General features: G+C 58.4%; 2 protein-coding genes across 5 annotated transcripts in view; one reads left to right on the top strand and one right to left on the bottom strand.

Annotated features, from left to right (window-relative positions):
* Nucleotides 1–502: 502 nt before the first annotated feature.
* Nucleotides 503–7,288, top strand: b3gat3 (beta-1,3-glucuronyltransferase 3 (glucuronosyltransferase I)). The gene is made up of 6 exons (XM_088609422.1): nt 503–657; nt 1,279–1,390; nt 3,256–3,412; nt 4,259–4,589; nt 4,938–5,228; nt 6,390–7,288. Exons 2-6 carry the CDS (start codon nt 1,303–1,305, stop codon nt 6,486–6,488), a joined length of 966 nt encoding a protein of 321 aa, XP_088465548.1. The 5' UTR covers nt 503–657; nt 1,279–1,302; the 3' UTR covers nt 6,489–7,288.
* LOC148646605 (uncharacterized) overlaps nt 7,256–18,650 on the bottom strand; it is a 37,978-nt gene continuing 26,583 nt past the window's right edge. For 2 of the 4 annotated variants that reach the window (XM_088609410.1, XM_088609409.1), the window contains exons 2-13: nt 15,012–15,942; nt 14,269–14,381; nt 13,149–13,310; nt 12,457–12,619; nt 12,309–12,360; nt 12,082–12,224; nt 11,868–11,971; nt 11,504–11,564; nt 11,110–11,198; nt 10,241–10,381; nt 9,922–10,022; nt 7,256–8,831 (exon numbers count right to left, since the gene is read on the bottom strand). In XM_088609410.1, the coding sequence (XP_088465536.1) occupies nt 8,495–8,831; nt 9,922–10,022; nt 10,241–10,381; nt 11,110–11,198; nt 11,504–11,564; nt 11,868–11,971; nt 12,082–12,224; nt 12,309–12,360; nt 12,457–12,619; nt 13,149–13,310; nt 14,269–14,381; nt 15,012–15,891 (2,346 nt within the window). In that variant the 5' untranslated portion in view covers nt 15,892–15,942 and the 3' untranslated portion in view covers nt 7,256–8,494. Of the gene's footprint in view, nt 8,832–9,921; nt 10,023–10,240; nt 10,382–11,109; nt 11,199–11,503; nt 11,565–11,867; nt 11,972–12,081; nt 12,225–12,308; nt 12,361–12,456; nt 12,620–13,148; nt 13,311–14,268; nt 14,382–15,011; nt 15,943–16,389; nt 18,083–18,650 lie in introns of those variants that run through there. The other 2 variants (XM_088609408.1, XM_088609411.1) reach the window with 2 other exon arrangements.

The following is an 18,650-nucleotide window of genomic DNA, read 5'->3' as shown; positions in this document are numbered from 1 at the left end:
ACATTGTAAACGGCTCCTGTCACTGCTTTTTGTTAGAAGACCAAAAGTAAAAGTCAACTGACTTGACCTGCCTGTACAAGAGTGGGTTTGGTTTGGTGTGGATGTGTGTGTAGAGGTACTGACTCACAGCTCAGACTCCAAGACTTGAGATGAGTCCCACTGTTTCATCCAGCCCGACAAGGCCCTCAGCGTTGAGGATTTCTGGGAAGTGAGACTGAACCGCTCATTGTGCACCAACATTATAAAGAAGAAAGAAAACACCAATTAAGAATTCATTTACTTCTCCATTGTTACATGTGTGCATGCTTTTTTTTAATGAGTCGATTAAAATGTATACATTTTTATGATTTTTTTTTCTAATTTTCTAAAGTTTCTAATTCTAAAACACAAAAGAATAATTTTACGTTCGTAACACTAACGAGTATTATGGAGCTGTCAGCTATCGCATGAATCCGGAACCAATGAATGGAGCCCAGTGCTTCGCCGGAGCAACGGGAAGGATGACGATGGGGGACAGCCGTACCGGAAGTTGTTGGTATTTATCGCTACGAAAAATGAATGGATTCGGTTGATGATGTTGCGTAGCATTCTCAAGCTTTAAGGAGCTCAAGACTGATTGTCATGAGAGACGAAAAACGCTTCAGGATTCGGTAGACGGTAAGGAGGCGGGAGAGAATCGGTAGAAAATGTCAAAACCAGCAACAGACGCGTTTTAAAAGCAGATTACTGACGTTAGTGACGACTGGCGCCCGTTGGTCGTAAATATCTGGAGCCCGGCTAATGCAGAATAAGAAATCGGTTTGAAACGACCTCAGATAACGGAGTTTGTTTTATCACCTCTCCTGCCTTGCACCGACGTTTAGTTATTTTTAGTTAAGAGTGAAGCAGATTTTTTCCTCCAGACGTGTGCAGGCGCCGTGGTAGCGGTGTGCTTTTTATTCATTTTATCGGCCGCCAGTGCGTTTGAACTGGGAAAGATCCAGTTCGGCAGACAGAGGAGGCGTTTGAGTGCGGTTTTCGTGGACCCGGGTCCGAAACTGCACGGCGCCCTTAGAGACTTGCGTGTTTTGGGTGATCTGCAGCCTTGGGAAACTGTTGATTGTTTAATTGACTTGTGGAAGGGGAGACAGGGAAACCCAGGAGGCCAGGCTCTCGGGGCGAGAGTTGTATTCCTCCAGACGGGGCTCTGAGGGCGAGAAGCGGGGCTGTGCTGTTCGCTGAGAACCGGCACGGAGAGAGTCGCTGTCGTCTGAGGTGCAGCTCTGTCTGTCGTTGCAGTGGGGGGCCGAGGCGACCACGGTGATGAAGATGAAGCTGAGGCTGAAGAACGTGTTTGCCATGTACTTCCTGGTGTCTCTCCTGGGCCTGATGTACACCCTCATCCAGCTGGGTAAGAGGTGCCTTAAACTGAGAGGGCCTGGTTTGTACAGACCTGCAGAGCCGTGGGGGTCAGTGTGACGGCACTGGAAAATCAGGAGCGCATCAGTGTGCTACACAGCGGGAGTCTGGCCGGCGACACTGTCCCACCTGGAGCGGATCAGACTGCTGCGCACTGGGAGTCTGTCTGACAGCACTGTCACACCTGGAGCGGATCAGACTGCTGCGCACTGGGAGTCTGACTGACAGCACTGTACCACCTGGAGCGGATCAGACTGCTGCGCACTGGGAGTCTGACTGACAGCACTGTCACACCTGGAGCGGATCAGACTGCTGCGCACTGGGAGTCTGACTGACTGCACTGTCACACCTGGAGCGGATCAGACTGCTGCGCACTGGGAGTCTGACAGCACTGTCACACCTGGAGCGGATCAGACTGCTGCACACTGGGAGTCTGACTGACAGCACTGTCACACCTGGAGTGGATCAGACTGCTGCGCACTGGGAGTCTGACTGACAGCACTGTCACACCTGGAGCGGATCAGACTGCTGCACACTGGGAGTCTGACAGCACTGTACCACCTGGAGCGGATCAGACTGCTGCACACTGGGAGTCTGACTGACAGCACTGTCACACCTGGAGCGGATCAGACTGCTGGGCACTGGGAGTCTGACTGACAGCACTGTCACACCTGGAGCGGATCAGACTGCTGCGCACTGGGAGTCTGACTGACAGCACTGTCACACCTGGAGCGGATCAGACTGCTGCGCACTGGGAGTCTGACAGCACTGTCACACCTGGAGTGGATCAGACTGCTGTGCACTGGGAGTCTGACTGACAGCACTGTCACACCTGGAGCGGATCAGACTGCTGCGCACTGGGAGTCTGACTGACAGCACTGTCACACCTGGAGCGGATCAGACTGCTGCACACTGGGAGTCTGACTGACAGCACTGTCACACCTGGAGCGGATCAGACTGCTGCGCACTGGGAGTCTGACTGACTGCACTGTCCCACCTGGAGCAGATCAGACTGCTGCACACTGGGAGTCTGACAGCACTGTCACACCTGGAGCGGATCAGACTGCTGCGCACTGGGAGTCTGACTGACAGCACTGTCACACCTGGAGCGGATCAGACTGCTGCACACTGGGAGTCTGACAGCACTGTCACACCTGGAGCGATCAGACTGCTGCGCACTGGGAGTCTGACTGACAGCACTGTCACACCTGGAGCAGATCAGACTGCTGCGCACTGGGAGTCTGACAGCACTGTCACACCTGGAGCGGATCAGACTGCTGCGCACTGGGAGTCTGACTGACAGCACTGTCACACCTGGAGCGGATCAGACTGCTGCGCACTGGGAGTCTGACTGACACACTGACACACCTGGAGCAGATCAGACTGCTGTCACTGGGAGTCTGACTGACAGCACTGTCACACCTGGAGCGGATCAGACTGCTGCGCACTGGGAGTCTGACAGACAGCACTGTCACACCTGGAGCGGATCAGACTGCTGCACACTGGGAGTCTGACAGCACTGTCACACCTGGAGCGATCAGACTGCTGCGCACTGGGAGTCTGACTGACAGCACTGTCACACCTGGAGCGGATCAGACTGCTGCACACTGGGAGTCTGACTGACAGCACTGTCACACCTGGAGCAGATCAGACTGCAGAGCCACAAGAGTCGGAGTGACAGCACTGTCCCGCCCGGAGTGGCTCGGATCGTCCCGCAGTGAGAGATGGGTTAAGAACACTAAAAGCGACACTGGGAGTGGATTGGGTTGCTCTGCAGTGGTAGTTCTGTTGGAGAGAAAACCCAGAGCAGGCTGCTGTGCCTTTCAGCCTGTCCCTCTCTGTCTCTGGGTCGCGCAGGTCAGCACTGCGACTGCACTGAGCACGCCCAGACGAGGGACCGGACCATCTCCAGGCTGCAGGGGGAGCTAAAGAACATGCAGGCCAGACTGAAGAAGGAGGAGCCACCCAAACCCCCATTGCCAACCATCTACGTCATCACTCCCACCTACGCCAGGTAGCGTGACCTCGCCCCCACACCCAGGCCTGTCAGCTTTCCCACCCGGGACACAGGCAGCCCCGTGAGCTCATGAGACAGACGGTCCCCTCTCTGTCCCCTCTCTGCCCTAGCCCAGTTCAGTTCAGCTCAATTCAAGGTGCTTTATTGGCATGAGCGAAGAGTATAATCAGTGTTGCCAAAGCAAAACAAATACTGTCAACATAAAACACCAACTCTACAGACATTTACAATAAAGACACAATCGTAAAGTATTTACATATAGACATATTGAGCATGGGAGTCTGGGAGACAGACTCACTCTTAACTAACCTTGACTAAGACTAACTCCCTCTCCCCTCTCCCCTCTCCCCTCTCTCCCCTCTCCCCTCTCCCCTCTCTCTCCTCTCTCCTCTCCCCTCTCTCTCCTCTCTCCTCTCCCCTCTCTCTCCTCTCTCCTCTCTCCTCTCTCTCCTCTCTCTCCTCTCTCCTCTCTCTCCTCTCTCTCCTCTCTCCTCTCTCTCCTCTCTCTCCTCTCTCCTCTCTCCCCTCTCTCCCCTCTCTCCTCTCCCCTCTCCCCTCTCCCCTCTCCCCTCTCTCCTCTCTCCTCTCTCCTCTCTCCTCTCTCCTCTCTCCTCTCTCCTCTCTCCTCTCTCCTCTCTCCTCTCTCCTCTCCCCTCTCCCCTCTCCCCTCTCCCCTCTCTCCTCTCTCCTCTCTCCTCTCTCCTCTCCCCTCTCTCCTCTCTCTCCTCTCTCTCCTCTCTCTCCTCTCTCTCCCCTCTCCCCTCTCTCCTCTCTCCTCTCCCCTCTCCCCTCTCTCCTCTCTCCTCTCCCCTCTCTCCTCTCCCCTCTCCCCTCTCTCTCCAGGCCCGTCCAGAAGGCCGAGCTGACCCGGCTGGCCCAGACCCTGATGCACGTGCCCAGTCTGCACTGGATCGTGGTGGAGGACGCCCCGGCCAGCACCGCCCTGGTGGGGGGGGTGCTGCGGCAGTCGGGGATCCCCCACACGCAGCTGAGCGTGGAGACGCCCCGTGACCTGAAGCTGCGCGAGGGCGACCCCAGCTGGCTGAAGCCGCGCGGCGCGGAGCAGCGGAACCGCGGGCTGCGCTGGCTGCGCGAGAGCCGCTCGCCGCGGGAGCTGGGGGTGGTGTACTTCGCCGACGACGACAACACCTACAGCCTGCAGCTCTTCCAGGAGGTCTGCGCCCGCCTCTTCCTCCTCCTCCTCCTCCTCCTGGCCTGCACTGACCCCCCTCCTCCTCTTCCTCCTGGCCTGCAATGACCCCCCTCCTCCTCTTCCTCCTCCTGCTTCTGTCCGCCCCTCATCCTGGCCTGCACCCGCCTCCTCCTGTTCCTCCTCCTCCTGGCCTGCACTGCCCCTCCCTCCTCCTCTTCCTCCTCCTCCTGGGCCGCACTGACCTCTTCTTCCTCTTCCTCACACTGCTTCTGTCCGCCCCTCATCCCGGCCTGCACCGACCTCCTCGTCCTCCTCCTCCTCCTTCTCCTTCTCTCCACCCCTCACCCCGGCCTCCTCTTCCTCCCTCAGATGCGCCACACGCGCCGTGTGTCTGTGTGGCCGGTGGGGCTGGTGGGGGGCATGCGCTACGAGCGCCCCCAGGTGGAGGGGGGGAAGGTGGTGGGGTTCCACACGGGCTGGCGGCCCAGCCGCCCCTTCCCCCTCGACATGGCCGGCTTCGCGGTGGCGCTGCCCCTGGTGTTGGCCAACCCCCACGCCTGGTTCGACAGCAACGCGCAGATGGGCTTCCTGGAGAGCAGCTTCCTGCAGAGCCTGGTGTCCCTGGAGGAGCTGGAGCCCCGCGCCGAGCTCTGCACCAAGGTACTGCTACTCCACAGCTACTCCATCGCTGCTCCACAGCTACTCCACCGCTACTGATAGTGTTTAACACAGGGGCCCCGCGCCGACCTCTGCACCAAGGTACCGCTGCTCCACAGCTACTCCATCGCTACTACACAGCTACTCCACCGCTACTGATAGTGTTTAACACAGGGGCCCCGCGCCGACCTCTGCACCAAGGTACCGCTGCTCCACAGCTACTCCATCGCTACTACACAGCTACTGATAGTGTTTAACACCGGAGCCCCGCGCCGAGCTCTGCACCAAGGTGCTGCTACTCCACAGCTACTCCATCACTACTACACAGCTACTGATAGTGTTTAACACAGGAGCCCCGCGCCGAGCTCTGCACCAAGATACCGATACTACACCCTGCAGTTTAGCACAGGAGTACTCCTACTACTCTACTGAACAGCGCAGATACTTTGGTAGAGATGGTTGTGTTGTGTTGTGATGTGTTCACGGTGTGTGACTGATGTGTATTGATTACATATACATCCTGCAGTGTGGTGTGTATTGATCGCGGTGTGTGTATTGATCGCTGTGTGTGTCCTGATTTCAGCGTGGTGGTATTGCTTGCAGGTGTGTATTGATAGTGGTATGGTGGAATTGATCCCTGTATGTCCAGGATAGTGATTGTGGTGCAGTGGATTTGTTTGCTGTGTGTGTATTGATCACAGTGTGTTGTGTTTTGATCACTGGCGTGTATTGTATTGATACTACAGGAGTGGTATTGGTTCCTGTGCATGTATTGATTACAGTGTGGTGTGTATTGATTGCGGTACAGTGGTATTGGTTGCTGTGCCTGTATTGATTACAGTGTGGTGTGTATTGATTGCGGTACAGTGGTATAGGTTCCTGTGCATGTATTGATTACAGTGTGGTGTGTATTGATTGCGGTACAGTGGTATTGGTTGCTGTGTGTGTATTGATTACAGTGTGGTGTGTATTGATTGCGGTACAGTGGTATTGGTTGCTGTGCGTGTATTGATTACAGTGTGGTGTGTATTGATTGCGGTACAGTGGTATTGGTTCCTGTGCGTGTATTGATTACAGTGTGGTGTGTATTGATTGCAGTACAGTGGTATTGGTTCCTGTGCATGTATTGATTACAGTGTGGTGTGATCATTGACCCCTGTGCAGGTTTTGGTGTGGCACACGCGCACTGAGAAGCCCAAGATGAAGCGAGAGGAAGCTCTGCAGAAACAGGGTCTGGGCTCTGACCCCAACATCGAGGTCTGAGAGGCACCCCAAAACCAGTATGCGCCCAAACCCCAACTGCTGAAGAGTCAACAGGATCAAACTGTGAGAGACTCGCCCACTCCCCAGGAGCCCACCTTCCTCAGGTCCCCGATACCGAGGTCGCTCTGTTTCACCCTGGCACCAAGACACCCCTCTTTTTACGGCAAACCCCACCTGCAAAATAACTGCCCTCGACCCCCAAAAATAGAGCTCCCCCAGAACACACAGCTCCCCCTGTTCCCGAAATGAGAACACGAATACCCCTCGTCCCCTCCAGCCCCTCTCCCCACCCCATACCCCAGCCATTACTGAGGAGGGGGGCAGGGGGCGCTGACTGATGAAGAAGAGGGAGATGAAGAGGGGAGCTGTCCTGCCCTGGCCAGTGCAGTGCATGGCCCTGGGCCCTCCTGTAAATACACAGTGTCCTTGTACATACTGTAAAACAATTATGGAGACTCAATTGTCTCTCTTGCCATCCAACAGTCAGTCTGCCTGTGTCCCAGTCTGTGTCTCTCCCAGTCTGTCTGCCTGTGTCCCAGTCTGGATCTCTCCCAGTCTGTCTGCCTGTGTCCTGTCCCAGTCTGTCTCCCCCCCAGTCTGTCTGCCTGTGTCCCAGTCTGTGTGCCTGTGTCCCAGTCTGTGTCTCTCCCAGTCTGTCTGCCTGTGTCCCAGTCTGTGTCTCCCCCAGTCTGTCTCTGCTGGTGCGTGCCTCGCTTGGAAAGGCGAAAATGTTTTTAAAAATGGAAAAAGGAGGTCGACACAATAAAGAGAGTGTAAATAAAAAAATATTTTTATTTTCACCTTTTGTAACGTGTAAATGAAAAAGAAAATCTCAGGATTCAGCATCGAGGGCTCGTGTGCTCGGGGGAGCGAGTGGGGGGGGGGAGGTCTTTTTGGTTAAAGGGTTAAATTCTCTTAAGGTGACCTGGCTGTCAGCCCAGGCCACCAGGCCCCGGGTGAGACGAGGCTGGACGGCCTTAGTGATCAGTTTCTGGGGGTCCACACCTGCCCTCCCCTCCGTGTGTGAGGTCTCGGTGACGGGGAGTGTGTGCTGCAACCTCATTCACACCCCTGTCTGTTCCTCCTTAACTGCTCACCAGTTGATGAACTGCGACCGCTGGGGACGCGCCGACGGCCCCTGACCTGGGATGTGCATCGCAGCAGAGGTCGCGTGACCCCCCCCCCCCCCCCAGCGTGCCTTGCAGCACAGGGACGCGACCTTTGCGATGCATTGCAGGTCACGTGACCTTTAAGACGCATTGCAGGAAATGTCCCGTGGTGCACGGTCACACAAGCGGGCGAGGAGCCCGAGAGGCGAGCCGGAGCCCTTGCTCTCGCTGTCGGTGGAAGAGCTCTCCAGAACCAGTCCTAATGCTGTTTAGCTACGCTTCGGTCAAAGCGCCGTCTTCACATCCCCCCTCACTTCAGACACACACGAGTGCGTACTAAGTACAAAAAAAAGTCTGTATGTGATTGCACGTTAAATAATAAAATAACGAAGAGAGATTAAAAAAAAAAAGTTTCTGCTGGCTCTGCCCAGCGTCTGTTTGAAGAGACTTCTGCACCAGCGGTGCCGACTTAAAAAAAAAAAAAAAGTACAAAATGCTACAAAAATAAAATATTTTAAAATTGAAAACAGATATAAAAATTCGACCTGCATTTTGAAAAAAAACGAGACAAGCTGCTGGTGGTTTACCTGGAGGGGGCTGGGGCTAGTCCGTCGTTCAGGCCTGGATAGGAGACGCCTGCATCCGGGTCCGGAGAGAGACCGCATCACTGGCCAGCGAGTGGGCAGTACGTGACGCGGCCGCGTTAAAAAAAAATCCCGTCTCGCTGCTACTTCAAGATGCGTGACCTGGCTTCTGCCGAATACAGGTCTGAGGAAATGATCGCGTTTACACCGTGGACCGCGTCTCTGGAAACAGACCCAGAATGCACTGGGGTCAAGGCAGCCCGGCGTGAAAGACACCCCCCCCCAGGGGAGGAAGGGTGGGGGAAGTGCAGCTCTACAGGATGTTGTTGCCCCCATACTTGGGTTTGCCCATGCCCATCTTCCCTTCCGGGTCACAGAAGAAGGAGGGGGGCAGGACGGCGCAGGACAAGGGGTCGGAGGTCAGGTCCAACTGCTCCAGGAACTCGCGGCAGTCCCAGGCGCTGCTGTAGAGGGCCAGGCTGGCCCCGGGTCGGGACAGAGGCGGCCCGACGCCCGAGCTCGTGGTGCCAGCGGTGGGATTGGGAGACTCGATGGCCAGCGCAACTCGTTCCCGGTCCCGATCCCGCCAGTCCTCCTGCTGTCTGTGGATCTTCATGTGAGCATTCCGGCTTTTTATCTTGTAGAACATCCTGACAGAGAAAGAGAGAGCAAGGGAGGCAGAGATTAATAACAGTGAGGACACTCCAGTACATGAACACTGCACTGAGAGAGAGAGGGGGGTTCATACAGACACACTGACTGGACACTCCAGTACATTAACACTGCACTGAGAGAGAGAGGGGTTAATACACACACACTGACTGGACACTCCAGTACATGAACACTGCACTGAGAGAGAGAGGGGTTAATACACACACACTGACTGGACACTCCAGTACATGAACACTGCACTGAGAGAGAGAGGGGGGTTCATACAGACACACTGACTGGACACTCCAGTACATGAACACTGACCTGAGACAGAGGGGTTCATACAGACACACTGACTGGACACTCCAGTACACTAACACTGCACTGAGAGAGAGAGGGGGGTTCATACAGACACACTGACTGGACACTCCAGTACATGAACACTGCACTGAGAGAGAGAGGGGGGTTCATACAGACACACTGACTGGACACTCCAGTACATGAACACTGCACTGAGAGAGAGGGGTTCATACAGACACACTGACTGGACACTCCAGTACATTAACACTGCACTGAGAGAGAGAGGGGTTCATACAGACACTGACTGGACACTCCAGTACATGAACACTGCACTGAGAGAGAGAGGGGGGTTCATACAGACACACTGACTGGACACTCCAGTACATGAACACTGCACTGAGAGAGAGAGGGGGGTTCATACAGACACTGACTGGACACTCCAGTACATGAACACTGCACTGAGAGAGAGAGGGGTTCATACAGACACACTGACTGGACACTCCAGTACATTAACACTGCACTGAGAGAGAGAGGGGTTCATACAGACACTGACTGGACACTCCAGTACATGAACACTGCACTGAGAGAGAGAGGGGGGTTCATACAGACACACTGACTGGACACTCCAGTACATGAACACTGCACTGAGAGAGAGGGGTTAATACAGACACACTGACTGGACACTCCAGTACACAGAGGCTGTTTGAGGTTGGTTGACAAAGGCACAGGCTGTCCGGCTCTAAGTATAATGTCCAGCTCCAAAGCTATGCTGTGATTGGCTGTACTTACTTTCCACACTGCTTACAGGGGAAGCTCCCAGTCACTGAGGGGCTAGGCACCGCCCTCTCCCCCACAAGTTGGCTCTCTATTGGCTGAGAGCTGGGAAACACCTGCAAGCAGAGACCAATCATGTTAACTGAGCTCAGAACGCGACGGCTGTAGAAGGTCTTGATTGGGTCTGTAGGGTACAGCGATCGCGAGTCACTTTTGTTCCCTATGTGTGAGAAGTAAAACAAGGAGTTAAAAACATGCCCGACTGTTACGATGCTGAGCAGTAATAACGTGTCTGTGTTCGTGCAGGGGCGTTATCGGGGTACACCCGCCGGACCTGAGCACTCACGGGGCTCTCCAGCATGATGGGGGCGGCAGTCCACTCCCCGTCTCTGTCCCTCTCCTTCCTCTGGTGCTGGAGCGTCTTCTTGGACAGGTAGTAGAACTCCACGCACTGCGACACGCGCTTCGTCTTCACCTGCGAACACAGCCGCGCCGGGGGGGTCAGCCAGCAGGGGGCGCAGGAGAGCAGGGCAGAGCAAGGAGACTGCTGTGCCACTCCAGTCCTGAAGGGGGCGCATTCCACTAAGACTTGCAGTTCTCTCGTTATAGCAACAGCTTCCAAAGAACCTGAGAGGACAGATGGGGACTTGGGGGGTGGGGGTCATAGGTCACCAAGCAGCAGTAGGCTTGCTCCAGTCAGTGAGCCAGGTGTGAGCTATGTCTCATGGTCCTAAGCTGGGCACCCATTCCCATTCATTTTTGGGCTGGTGGGTGCCTTCTGTGTGGAGTCTGCATGTTCACCTCCTGACACTTTATAAAGGCAGCCTGGCCAGGTTAAGGAAAGTCTCTGCATTGTACCCTGGTGTCTGTGTGTGATGTTAACACCCAGTAGGTACTGAGTGTACATCCTGTTTACAGTCAATAAGGGCAATTAGAAAGTGACATCACCAGTCTGAGAGTCATTCTGAGAACCAGCGGCTGCTCATATTCACTGAAAAACCTGCAGCTGCATTCCCCTCCTCCTCCGCCTGCAGGTGTTTTTGCAGCAGGTCTGTCTGTGGGGAGTTTGCACGTGCTTCCTGCGTTCATGTGAGATTTGGGGGGGGGAGGGGGCTCTGGTTTCCTTCCTCCTCCCATAGGCAGCCAGGCTCGATCTGATCAGCTATCCTAACCCCCCCCTGAACAGAGGAAAAGAGCCCTCACCGCGCGCTGGATCAGGGAGAAGTCCTTGCTGTGCGCGGCGAACGCCTTGTTGAAGAGCCGCCGCTCGCTGAGCCCCCAGACGTCGCTGCCTGGAGAGAGAGGGGGGGTGGGGGAGACACCAGCCGCGATCAGTACCGCGCGCTTGAACTCCGGGGCGCGGGGCTCCTCACTGTGACGCCTGCCTTTCGCTCTCTGTCTGCTTCTCTGTTGCAAATCCAAACCTCACTGCAAGGCACTTTGAGTGGGCTGTTCTCTTTGCAAGGCACTATATAAAGGCAGATTTGGGGGGGGTTTATTGACGGGGTGTTGAGCAGAACTGAGGTCCCCAACGCCTGCCTGTAATGGATGCCCCTGGACGTTTTCCGGTATGCTTACCGCGGTAATGGAGACTTACCGCAGTAATGGTAACTGCTGGGAGCCTGTGGCGTGGACAGCAGCAGCATCTCGAGAGTGGCCTGGAGCACACACAACACAGAGGCAAGAGGGTATTATAATCAGGGCTTCAACCTGAAGACACAGCGACCCCACGGAGGAGGCGAGGGAGGATAAGGGCAATCCCATGATTCCACTTTCTTTCCCACAATGCAGCTCCATAGGAGTGCGCTGAGGGCACAGGTGTGGCGTAGCGTGATGCCCAGGAGTGCGGGGTCAGGGTAGGGTCAGGGCTGGCTGTCCCGCACTGGGCCGCTGCAGAAGAGGCAAAACTGGCTTTCCGCTTCCCCAGAAGACAGCGAGAGACAGCGAGCTGCTCGTCTCACCAGAATGTCCCCCCGGCAGCGGGACAGGCAGTGCAGGGCCAGCTCGGGGTTGGTCCCCCCTCCCGGGACGGCGCTGGAGCAGGACAGGCTGAGCACGGCGTCCACTGGAGGGGGAGAGAGAGAGAGAGAGAGAGAGCAGGGCGTCAGCCCCCCTGCAGGGCAGGGCAGGGCGGGGCAGCGCCCCCCCGCGCCGGCTCACTGCTGCTGTTCCCACCGTGTTCCTGCAGGGCGGCGCTCTCCTGCAGCTCGGGCCAGGGCTGCCACAGCAGCTCCGCCCTGGGGAGCTCCTCCTCCGCGCCCCCCAGCTCCTGCACGTCCGGCAGCTCTGCCTGGAACCCGGGACCCACGTTGACATGGCTGGCGGGGGGGAGGAGGAGAGAGGGGTGTGAAGGCGGCGCGGTCACGCCTGCGCGGCACGCGGACAGGCGGGCAGACACTCACGGATACTGCGTGTAGCACCCTGGCTCCTCCGACCCCAGGCTCTCCTGGTGACCTGAAACCCAGGGAACGCCGAGGTCAGATAGCAGCGCTGACCCGCCCCCCCGAGGGCGGGGGACTCGGGCAGGCGGGAGGGGGGCGGCCGACTCACCGTAAGGGCTGGGGGGCAGGAGGCCGCAGTAGAGCCCCGAGCCCCTTCGGACAGGGTTGAGCATGGGCTGGGGGGTGTAGCGGGGCGCCCCCAGCTCCGGGGCGGGCGGCCGGGCTATGTGGAGCAGGCTGGGGAAGGGGGTGCCGGTGTAGACGGGGAGTTCCTGGAGAGGAAGAGGAGGAGGAGGAGGAGGGTGAGAGAGACAGCGGGCACACCCACGGTCTGGAAGGTGTTTCACGCCCGCAGTGGGCAGGTGAGGTCGTTCCACCCGTCCAGCCGGTCTCATGGCCGTTAACTGACCCCAGCGCCTCAGCCCAGCTGCTTCCTGAAAGAAGCCAGGGCCGGGCAGCGCAGCCGGGCAGCTTGTTCCACTCTCCCACCACCCTCAGTGTAAAGACGCGTCTCCTGTCCCCGTTGAACAGTCTTCGCCCTGCTGCGTCCTGTGAGAAGCCAGGGTACCGGCTTCAACAACGGGGCCGGGCAGCTTGATCCACACCCCCACCACCCTCGGTGTAAAGAAGCACATCCTGTTCTCGGTTTGAAGTGCTCCTCTGCTTAACTCCCACTCGTGTCCTCTGGCTGGTGGTTGTCTGATCATTCTGAAGTCCCCTCCTGTCCCCTCTGTGAAGAACCTGGCTGCATGCTGTCTAAAGCCACAGTGAGACGCAGTAATTCTGGGGGTGTCCCCTTACCTGGCTGTCCCGCGTGTACTGTGCACCCAGTCCCTGGGGTGACCCCAGACCCGCTGAGGCGCACTCGCCTGGCCGGTACCCCGGAGTCAGGGGGTAGGGACCGCTGTCCTGGGGCGCGAGGGGGGGCTGGGGGTACTGCGCGGCCCGGTTCCTCTCTCGTTCCTACGGGGGGGGACCGAATGACATCATCAGAACCCGTGCGTCATCCGAGCCCAGCTCGGGGGTCCGATGACCCGCGGTTCTGCCTCCTGGGCTCTGACGGGTTCCCCACGCTGTTACTGTAAACCTGACGAGGCTCCAGCTGGCCTCCCGGTCTAACAGGACCGGACCCGAACCGCTGGACCAGCTGTCCTCCCGGTCTCACAGGACCGGACCCGAACCGCTGGACCAGCTGTCCTCCCGGTCTCACAGGACCGGACCCGAACCGCTGGACCAGCTGGCCTCCCGGTCTAACAGGACCGGACCTGAACTGCTGGACCAGCTGTCCTCCTGGTCTAACAGGACCGGACCTGAACCGCAGGACCAGCTGGCCTCCTGGTCTAACAGGACCGGACCTGAACCGCAGGACCAGCTGGCCTCCTGGTCTCACAGGACTGGACCTGAACCGCTGGACCAGCTGGCCTCCCGGTCTCACAGGACCGGACCTGAACCACCGGACCAGCTGGCCTCCTGGTCTAACCGGACCGGACCTGAACCGCAGGACCATCTGTCCTCCCGGTCTAACAGGACCGGACCCGAACCACCGGACCGGACCTAAACCGGACCTGAACCCCTGTGCCCTCAGCTCCCTCAGTCACGCCTCTGCGCCTCAGGCCTGCTCACTGGTGATCCCCCTGAAAGAGCCGAGCCCCTCTGTCTGAGCGCTGAGCCTCCTCGCTGCTCGTGCCGGGGGGGGGTATGGGGCGCGGGGGCAGGGAGAGAGAAACTGGGTCGGCGCCCCCTGCACTACGCCTTCCGTTCGGCCTCTCCCTCGACCCCACAGCGTGACCCCGGGGGTCTCTGGGCTCTGCACGCTTTCGGCCACGCCCCCGTCTCGGACCCGGGATCAGGCAGACACAGAGGACGCCTCGAGAGGCAGCGAAAGGGAGCCCTGTTCCCAGTCTGACCCAGTCAGGCTCACCTGACCCCACATCCCAGGGTCGCAGGTCAAGGGGTCGTCCTCGGCCCTGAAGGCCGCACAGGATTGTGGGTACTGCCCCGGGGACGAGCTGAGGGGGATCTGCAGGCCACAGTCTGAGGGAGAGAGAGAGAGACAGAGAGAGTGTAGGAACAAACGGGAAATTAATCACCCCGATCCTGAAAACAGTGGCTAGCCTCTTCAACACATGAGTATCCCAGCATCTTAAAATCCTCTCTCCCTCCCCTTCTCTCCCCAGGAAGACGTGCCCACGGAGCTGGGGCCAGCACAGATAGGAAATACAGCCTGCTCCGGTCTAATACAGTGATCAGGGCACAGGCATAGGCAGGACAGAGAATTCCAGCTCGTCTGCAGGAGCACAGAGCCAGGGAGAGGGTGGGCTGCAGTACTAGAAGTGTCCAGCAGGCGTCAGCACTGGTGTGGGCTCACACCGCCGCACAGCACACACAGATACAGCCTGCGTACGCTGGGATATCAGTATTGCTCTTGTTTCAAGTTATAAAGATTTTCTGTTAACAGGATACACTGATGTGAAGCTCTGTCTGTCACGACGCCCACCCCAGCCTCGCAGGTGGCAACAGGCGGGGATGCAAAACACCTGGCACCAAACGGAGGCGGCACCAACACCGCCGCCGGTGCACGCACCCCACGGTAAGACGAAACCTCCGCATTCCGAATGTGCCGACCTTGGAGTGGGGGGGGGTCACCCGCTCGGCTCTAGTTACCTGGGCTCTGGTAGCAGTCGGGGGCGGCGTGGCCCCTCAGCAGGGAGGGCTGGCCGAACTCGTGCTGCTCCTCGGCGAACGGGGGGCCGCCGGCGTCCCGCTCCGGGGCAGGGGGGTAGTATCCAGCAGGGGCCCTGCCCTGTGCCGCGCCGGCGAAGGAACTGGTCGTGGCCTGGCCGCCGGCCGGCAGCCCCTCGGGGTGCCCGGCGAGGTGGGGCGTCCAGGGCAGCGGGGGCAGCCTGACGGGGTTCAGCGGGGACCGGGCCTGCGGCGGCGGGGGCTGATAGTGGCCGGCGAGGGGCTGCAGGCCGGGGCAGAAGGGCGCGGCGCGGAACGGCGCCGCCCTGGGGAACCCGAACTGCACCTGCGCGTAGGCCGGCGGGCTCTGCACGGGCCCCGCAAAGGGGGCCCGCTTGCCGGCGGCGCCCAGGCCCTGCGGGGGGCCCCCCGCGCCGCCGAACGCCCCGCCCCCGCCCCCGCCCGGCGCCGCCAGCCCACGCCGGCCGGCGAACGCTTCGGAGAACGAGTCCAGCTTCTGCACGGGCGGCCGCGCCCCCTGCGCGCCCAGCGGGCTCTGGAGGGGGGCGGGCGAGGGGTGGGGGGCAGGGTATCGGCCGCTGGCTCTGTACACCCCGTTCTGGGACGCGCTGTGGCTGGGGTTGGGGTGCGGCTCGCCGGGCAGTGGGCCCCAGCCGTAGGGGAGCCCTGTCTCCCTGGACGCACAGCTGATGCTCTCGCTGGGGAACTGGTCCAGGCTGGTGGGGCAGAAACTGGGGTGCCCCAGGCCTGAGGACCCCTCGCTCCCGGGGTAGTACAGCCCCCCATCTGGGGTGTTTCCCAGCTCAGAGCCCCGGCCCTCCAGGATGTCCTGGTCCCCCATGGCAGACAGCGCCACCTAGTGGTTAGAGGGGAACCGCATCGTGCACCAGTGCTGAAAGAGAGAAAGAGGGGTGTGAGAACAGCGTCCACAGATCTGGACCTCAGTATAAAAGACAAGCTTTTCAAGCCAGTCTGAGTTTTCTTTCTCCCCAGAGTGGCGCCAGCAAGCCTGTGACCAGGCAGAGTGGGTGACCCCCCTGCCCCCCCAGATCGGAGCAGCCTGCAGCCAGCGCGCCCACACAGCAGACAGCGCCCCCTGCCCTGCAGTTCCCTGCTACCCCAGCCTGGGGGGCAACCTGTCAGCCTTTGCCCCACCATTCCACCCCCAAACAGTCTTCAGATCAGTCGCTTCATGGGAAGGTTCCAGACCCTGTGAGGGCAGGGGGCGAAGGTTTAGAGGCTGCACAGTGTCACCTTAGTGCCCTGTAAATACGTCTGCTGTTCGGCACAAAAGCTATTAAAGACGAGGAGTCTTAAAACGCTGGGATAACAGCGGTACCTGGTCCATTCTGGCTTTCCCTGCACGCCACGCACGGGCCAGCATCAGCGAGCTCAGCAGCAGAGCCCTGTGGTTCAGTTTAAGACTCCGGTATGCATCTTTCACACTCTAGTCCGGGCCAGAGCAATCCACTCCAGTCTAGTCCAGGCCAGAGCAATCCACTCCAGTGCGGTCCAGGCCAGAGCAATCCACTCCAGTGCAGTCCAGGCCAGAGCAATCCAGCGCAGTCTGGGTCAGGTCAGGTCAGGTCAAGACAATCCAGGGAAAAGTGCTCTAGGTCGGAAAACCCTCCAGCGCAAACTGGTCGAGACCAGAGCAATCCAGTGCAGATTAGTTTGGGCCAGTTCAGTCCGGTAAAGCTTAGTTCACTGCATGGCAGTCCAGCACAGGCCGGCCCGAACCAGGGACACGTAACTATTCAAAACAACAGCTCCTCCGCTCCCCTTTCGCTCTTGTCCAGGGTGTCTGACTGCAGGGGTCTCTCTGTTGTGCTCCTTCAGTCTGTCTTTGTTGCTCCCTCCTCCTCCTCCTTCATCACCACTGCCTGTACACGACCCCTCTGCCTTCCTCGCTGGCTGTTAGTGTTCTGAAGCAGCACCTCTGTGCGCGCGCGTGTGTGTGTGTGTGTGTGCGCGCCGTTCAGGAAGAGCGCTGAGCCTGGCATAGCATGGGCGCGCTCTTTGATCTCGCTCGGTTCAGAGGTGTGTGTGTGTGTGTGTGTGTGTGTGTGTGGGGGGGGGTGCACAGCGCTCGTCTGTTTGTTCCCCTCTTACTTTCTCACCTCGGCAGCGCTTCCGAAATCCCCCCCCCCCTGCACACACGCAGGGTGTCGATAAAGACATCCGTTCTGCCACGCCCCCAAACAGCACCTCAAACCCCCACACTAACCCCAGCTCTTACCCCAGCCCTGATGCCCTCTCTCACCCCAGCCTCACCACCAGGTGATCTGGAGAGCAACACCTCAGCACCCGTGCACAACACCTGGCACAAACACGGAGCAGGCACACACACCTCAGGGATCCAGGCGCTGACACAAATGCTCTCGCTGAAGGTTGACGTCTCCAGTATCAGGGGAGGGAAGCGGACAGTGTCACGAGGTTTGGGGTCACTTGAACCCCAGAGGTTCCCAGTTCTAGTCCTGGAGGGCGACAGTATCAGCATGATGTCACCCCCCCCCCCCACCCCCCAGCTTTTAACGATCCATTAGATTTAGTTATTGGCCCAACAGGACCAGTTTAACACCTGGATGAACACAGCAGGACTGTCAGCTCTTAAACCCAGGAGCCATTCACACAGCTGGGCCTGGCTGCTGCCTTCTCTGCTTAAGAGACATTCAGCAGGTCAGGTCCAGTCCTGTTAGACAGGAGGACAGCTGGTCCGGCGGTTCAGGTCCGGTCCTGTTAGACCAGGAGGACAGCTGGCCCGGTGGTTCAGGTCCAGTTTGACCTAGGCCCTGTCCCCAGTGAGCCGAGAGACTGTGGCTCCTCCCTCCTCCGAGTCCTGCGGGCCCCACTACCGCACTGGCCCTAGTGTCCAGGGCCCCTGTCCTCCACCAGCGCTGGCCTGGAGACGGCCCTCTGCTGCAGACTGGTCCGCACAAGGAGACGAGAAACAGGCAACCTCAGGGCCCCGAGGAAGCTATCTCTCTCCCTCTTCTTCACCCCCCTCTCTCTCTCCCTCTCTCCCTCTCCCTCTTCTTCACCCCCCCCTCTCTCCTCTCTCCCTCCCTCTCTCCCTCTCCCTCTTCTTCACCCCCTCTCTCCTCTCTCTCTCGTTATCTGCCTCTGTTTGGTGCAGGTGAGCCGGCTGTGGTTCATGAAGTGTTAACTTTCCGGTCGTCACGAAGGTTCTGTTCTGCACCCCCCCACCCCCTCCGTCTACCACATCCTGGAGAGAATGAACAGTCAGCCCCCCCCAACTCCGACTCACACCACAGACGACCCAGCTCTTGTATCCCTACTCTGTGCACAGAGTTCAGGTGTCCAGGTGTACAGTACAGCACACTACAGTATGGTATAGTACAGCCTAGTATGGTACAGCACAGTATGAGTACGATACAGTACATTCATCACATCATAGTACAGTACAACAGAGCACAGTACAATTCAGTGCATCACAATACAGCACATTAAAGCACACTCAGGCACAAACCAGTACAATCACACACAGTACAGCCCAATACAGAGCAATATAGCACAGTACAGCACAATACAGTGCAGTACAGTACACTAAGGCACAGCACTGCACAGTACAGAACAATG

Source organism: Lepisosteus platostomus, chromosome 16 (genome assembly GCF_059453375.1).
Source record: "Lepisosteus platostomus isolate fLepPlt1 chromosome 16, fLepPlt1.hap1, whole genome shotgun sequence".
Taxonomy (NCBI): Eukaryota; Metazoa; Chordata; class Actinopteri; order Semionotiformes; family Lepisosteidae; genus Lepisosteus; species Lepisosteus platostomus.
This window is presented reverse-complemented; position numbering and strand designations above follow the sequence as displayed.

Coding starts and splice junctions, on each gene's coding strand:
- b3gat3 (XM_088609422.1), top strand. CDS start 1,303: ATGAAGATGAAGCTGAGGCTGAAGAACGTGTTTGCCATGTACTTCCTG. Junction 4,590..4,937: donor GCCTGCAGCTCTTCCAGGAG/GTCTGCGCCCGC, acceptor TTCCTCCCTCAG/ATGCGCCACACGCGCCGTGT. Junction 5,229..6,389: donor GCGCCGAGCTCTGCACCAAG/GTACTGCTACTC, acceptor ACCCCTGTGCAG/GTTTTGGTGTGGCACACGCG.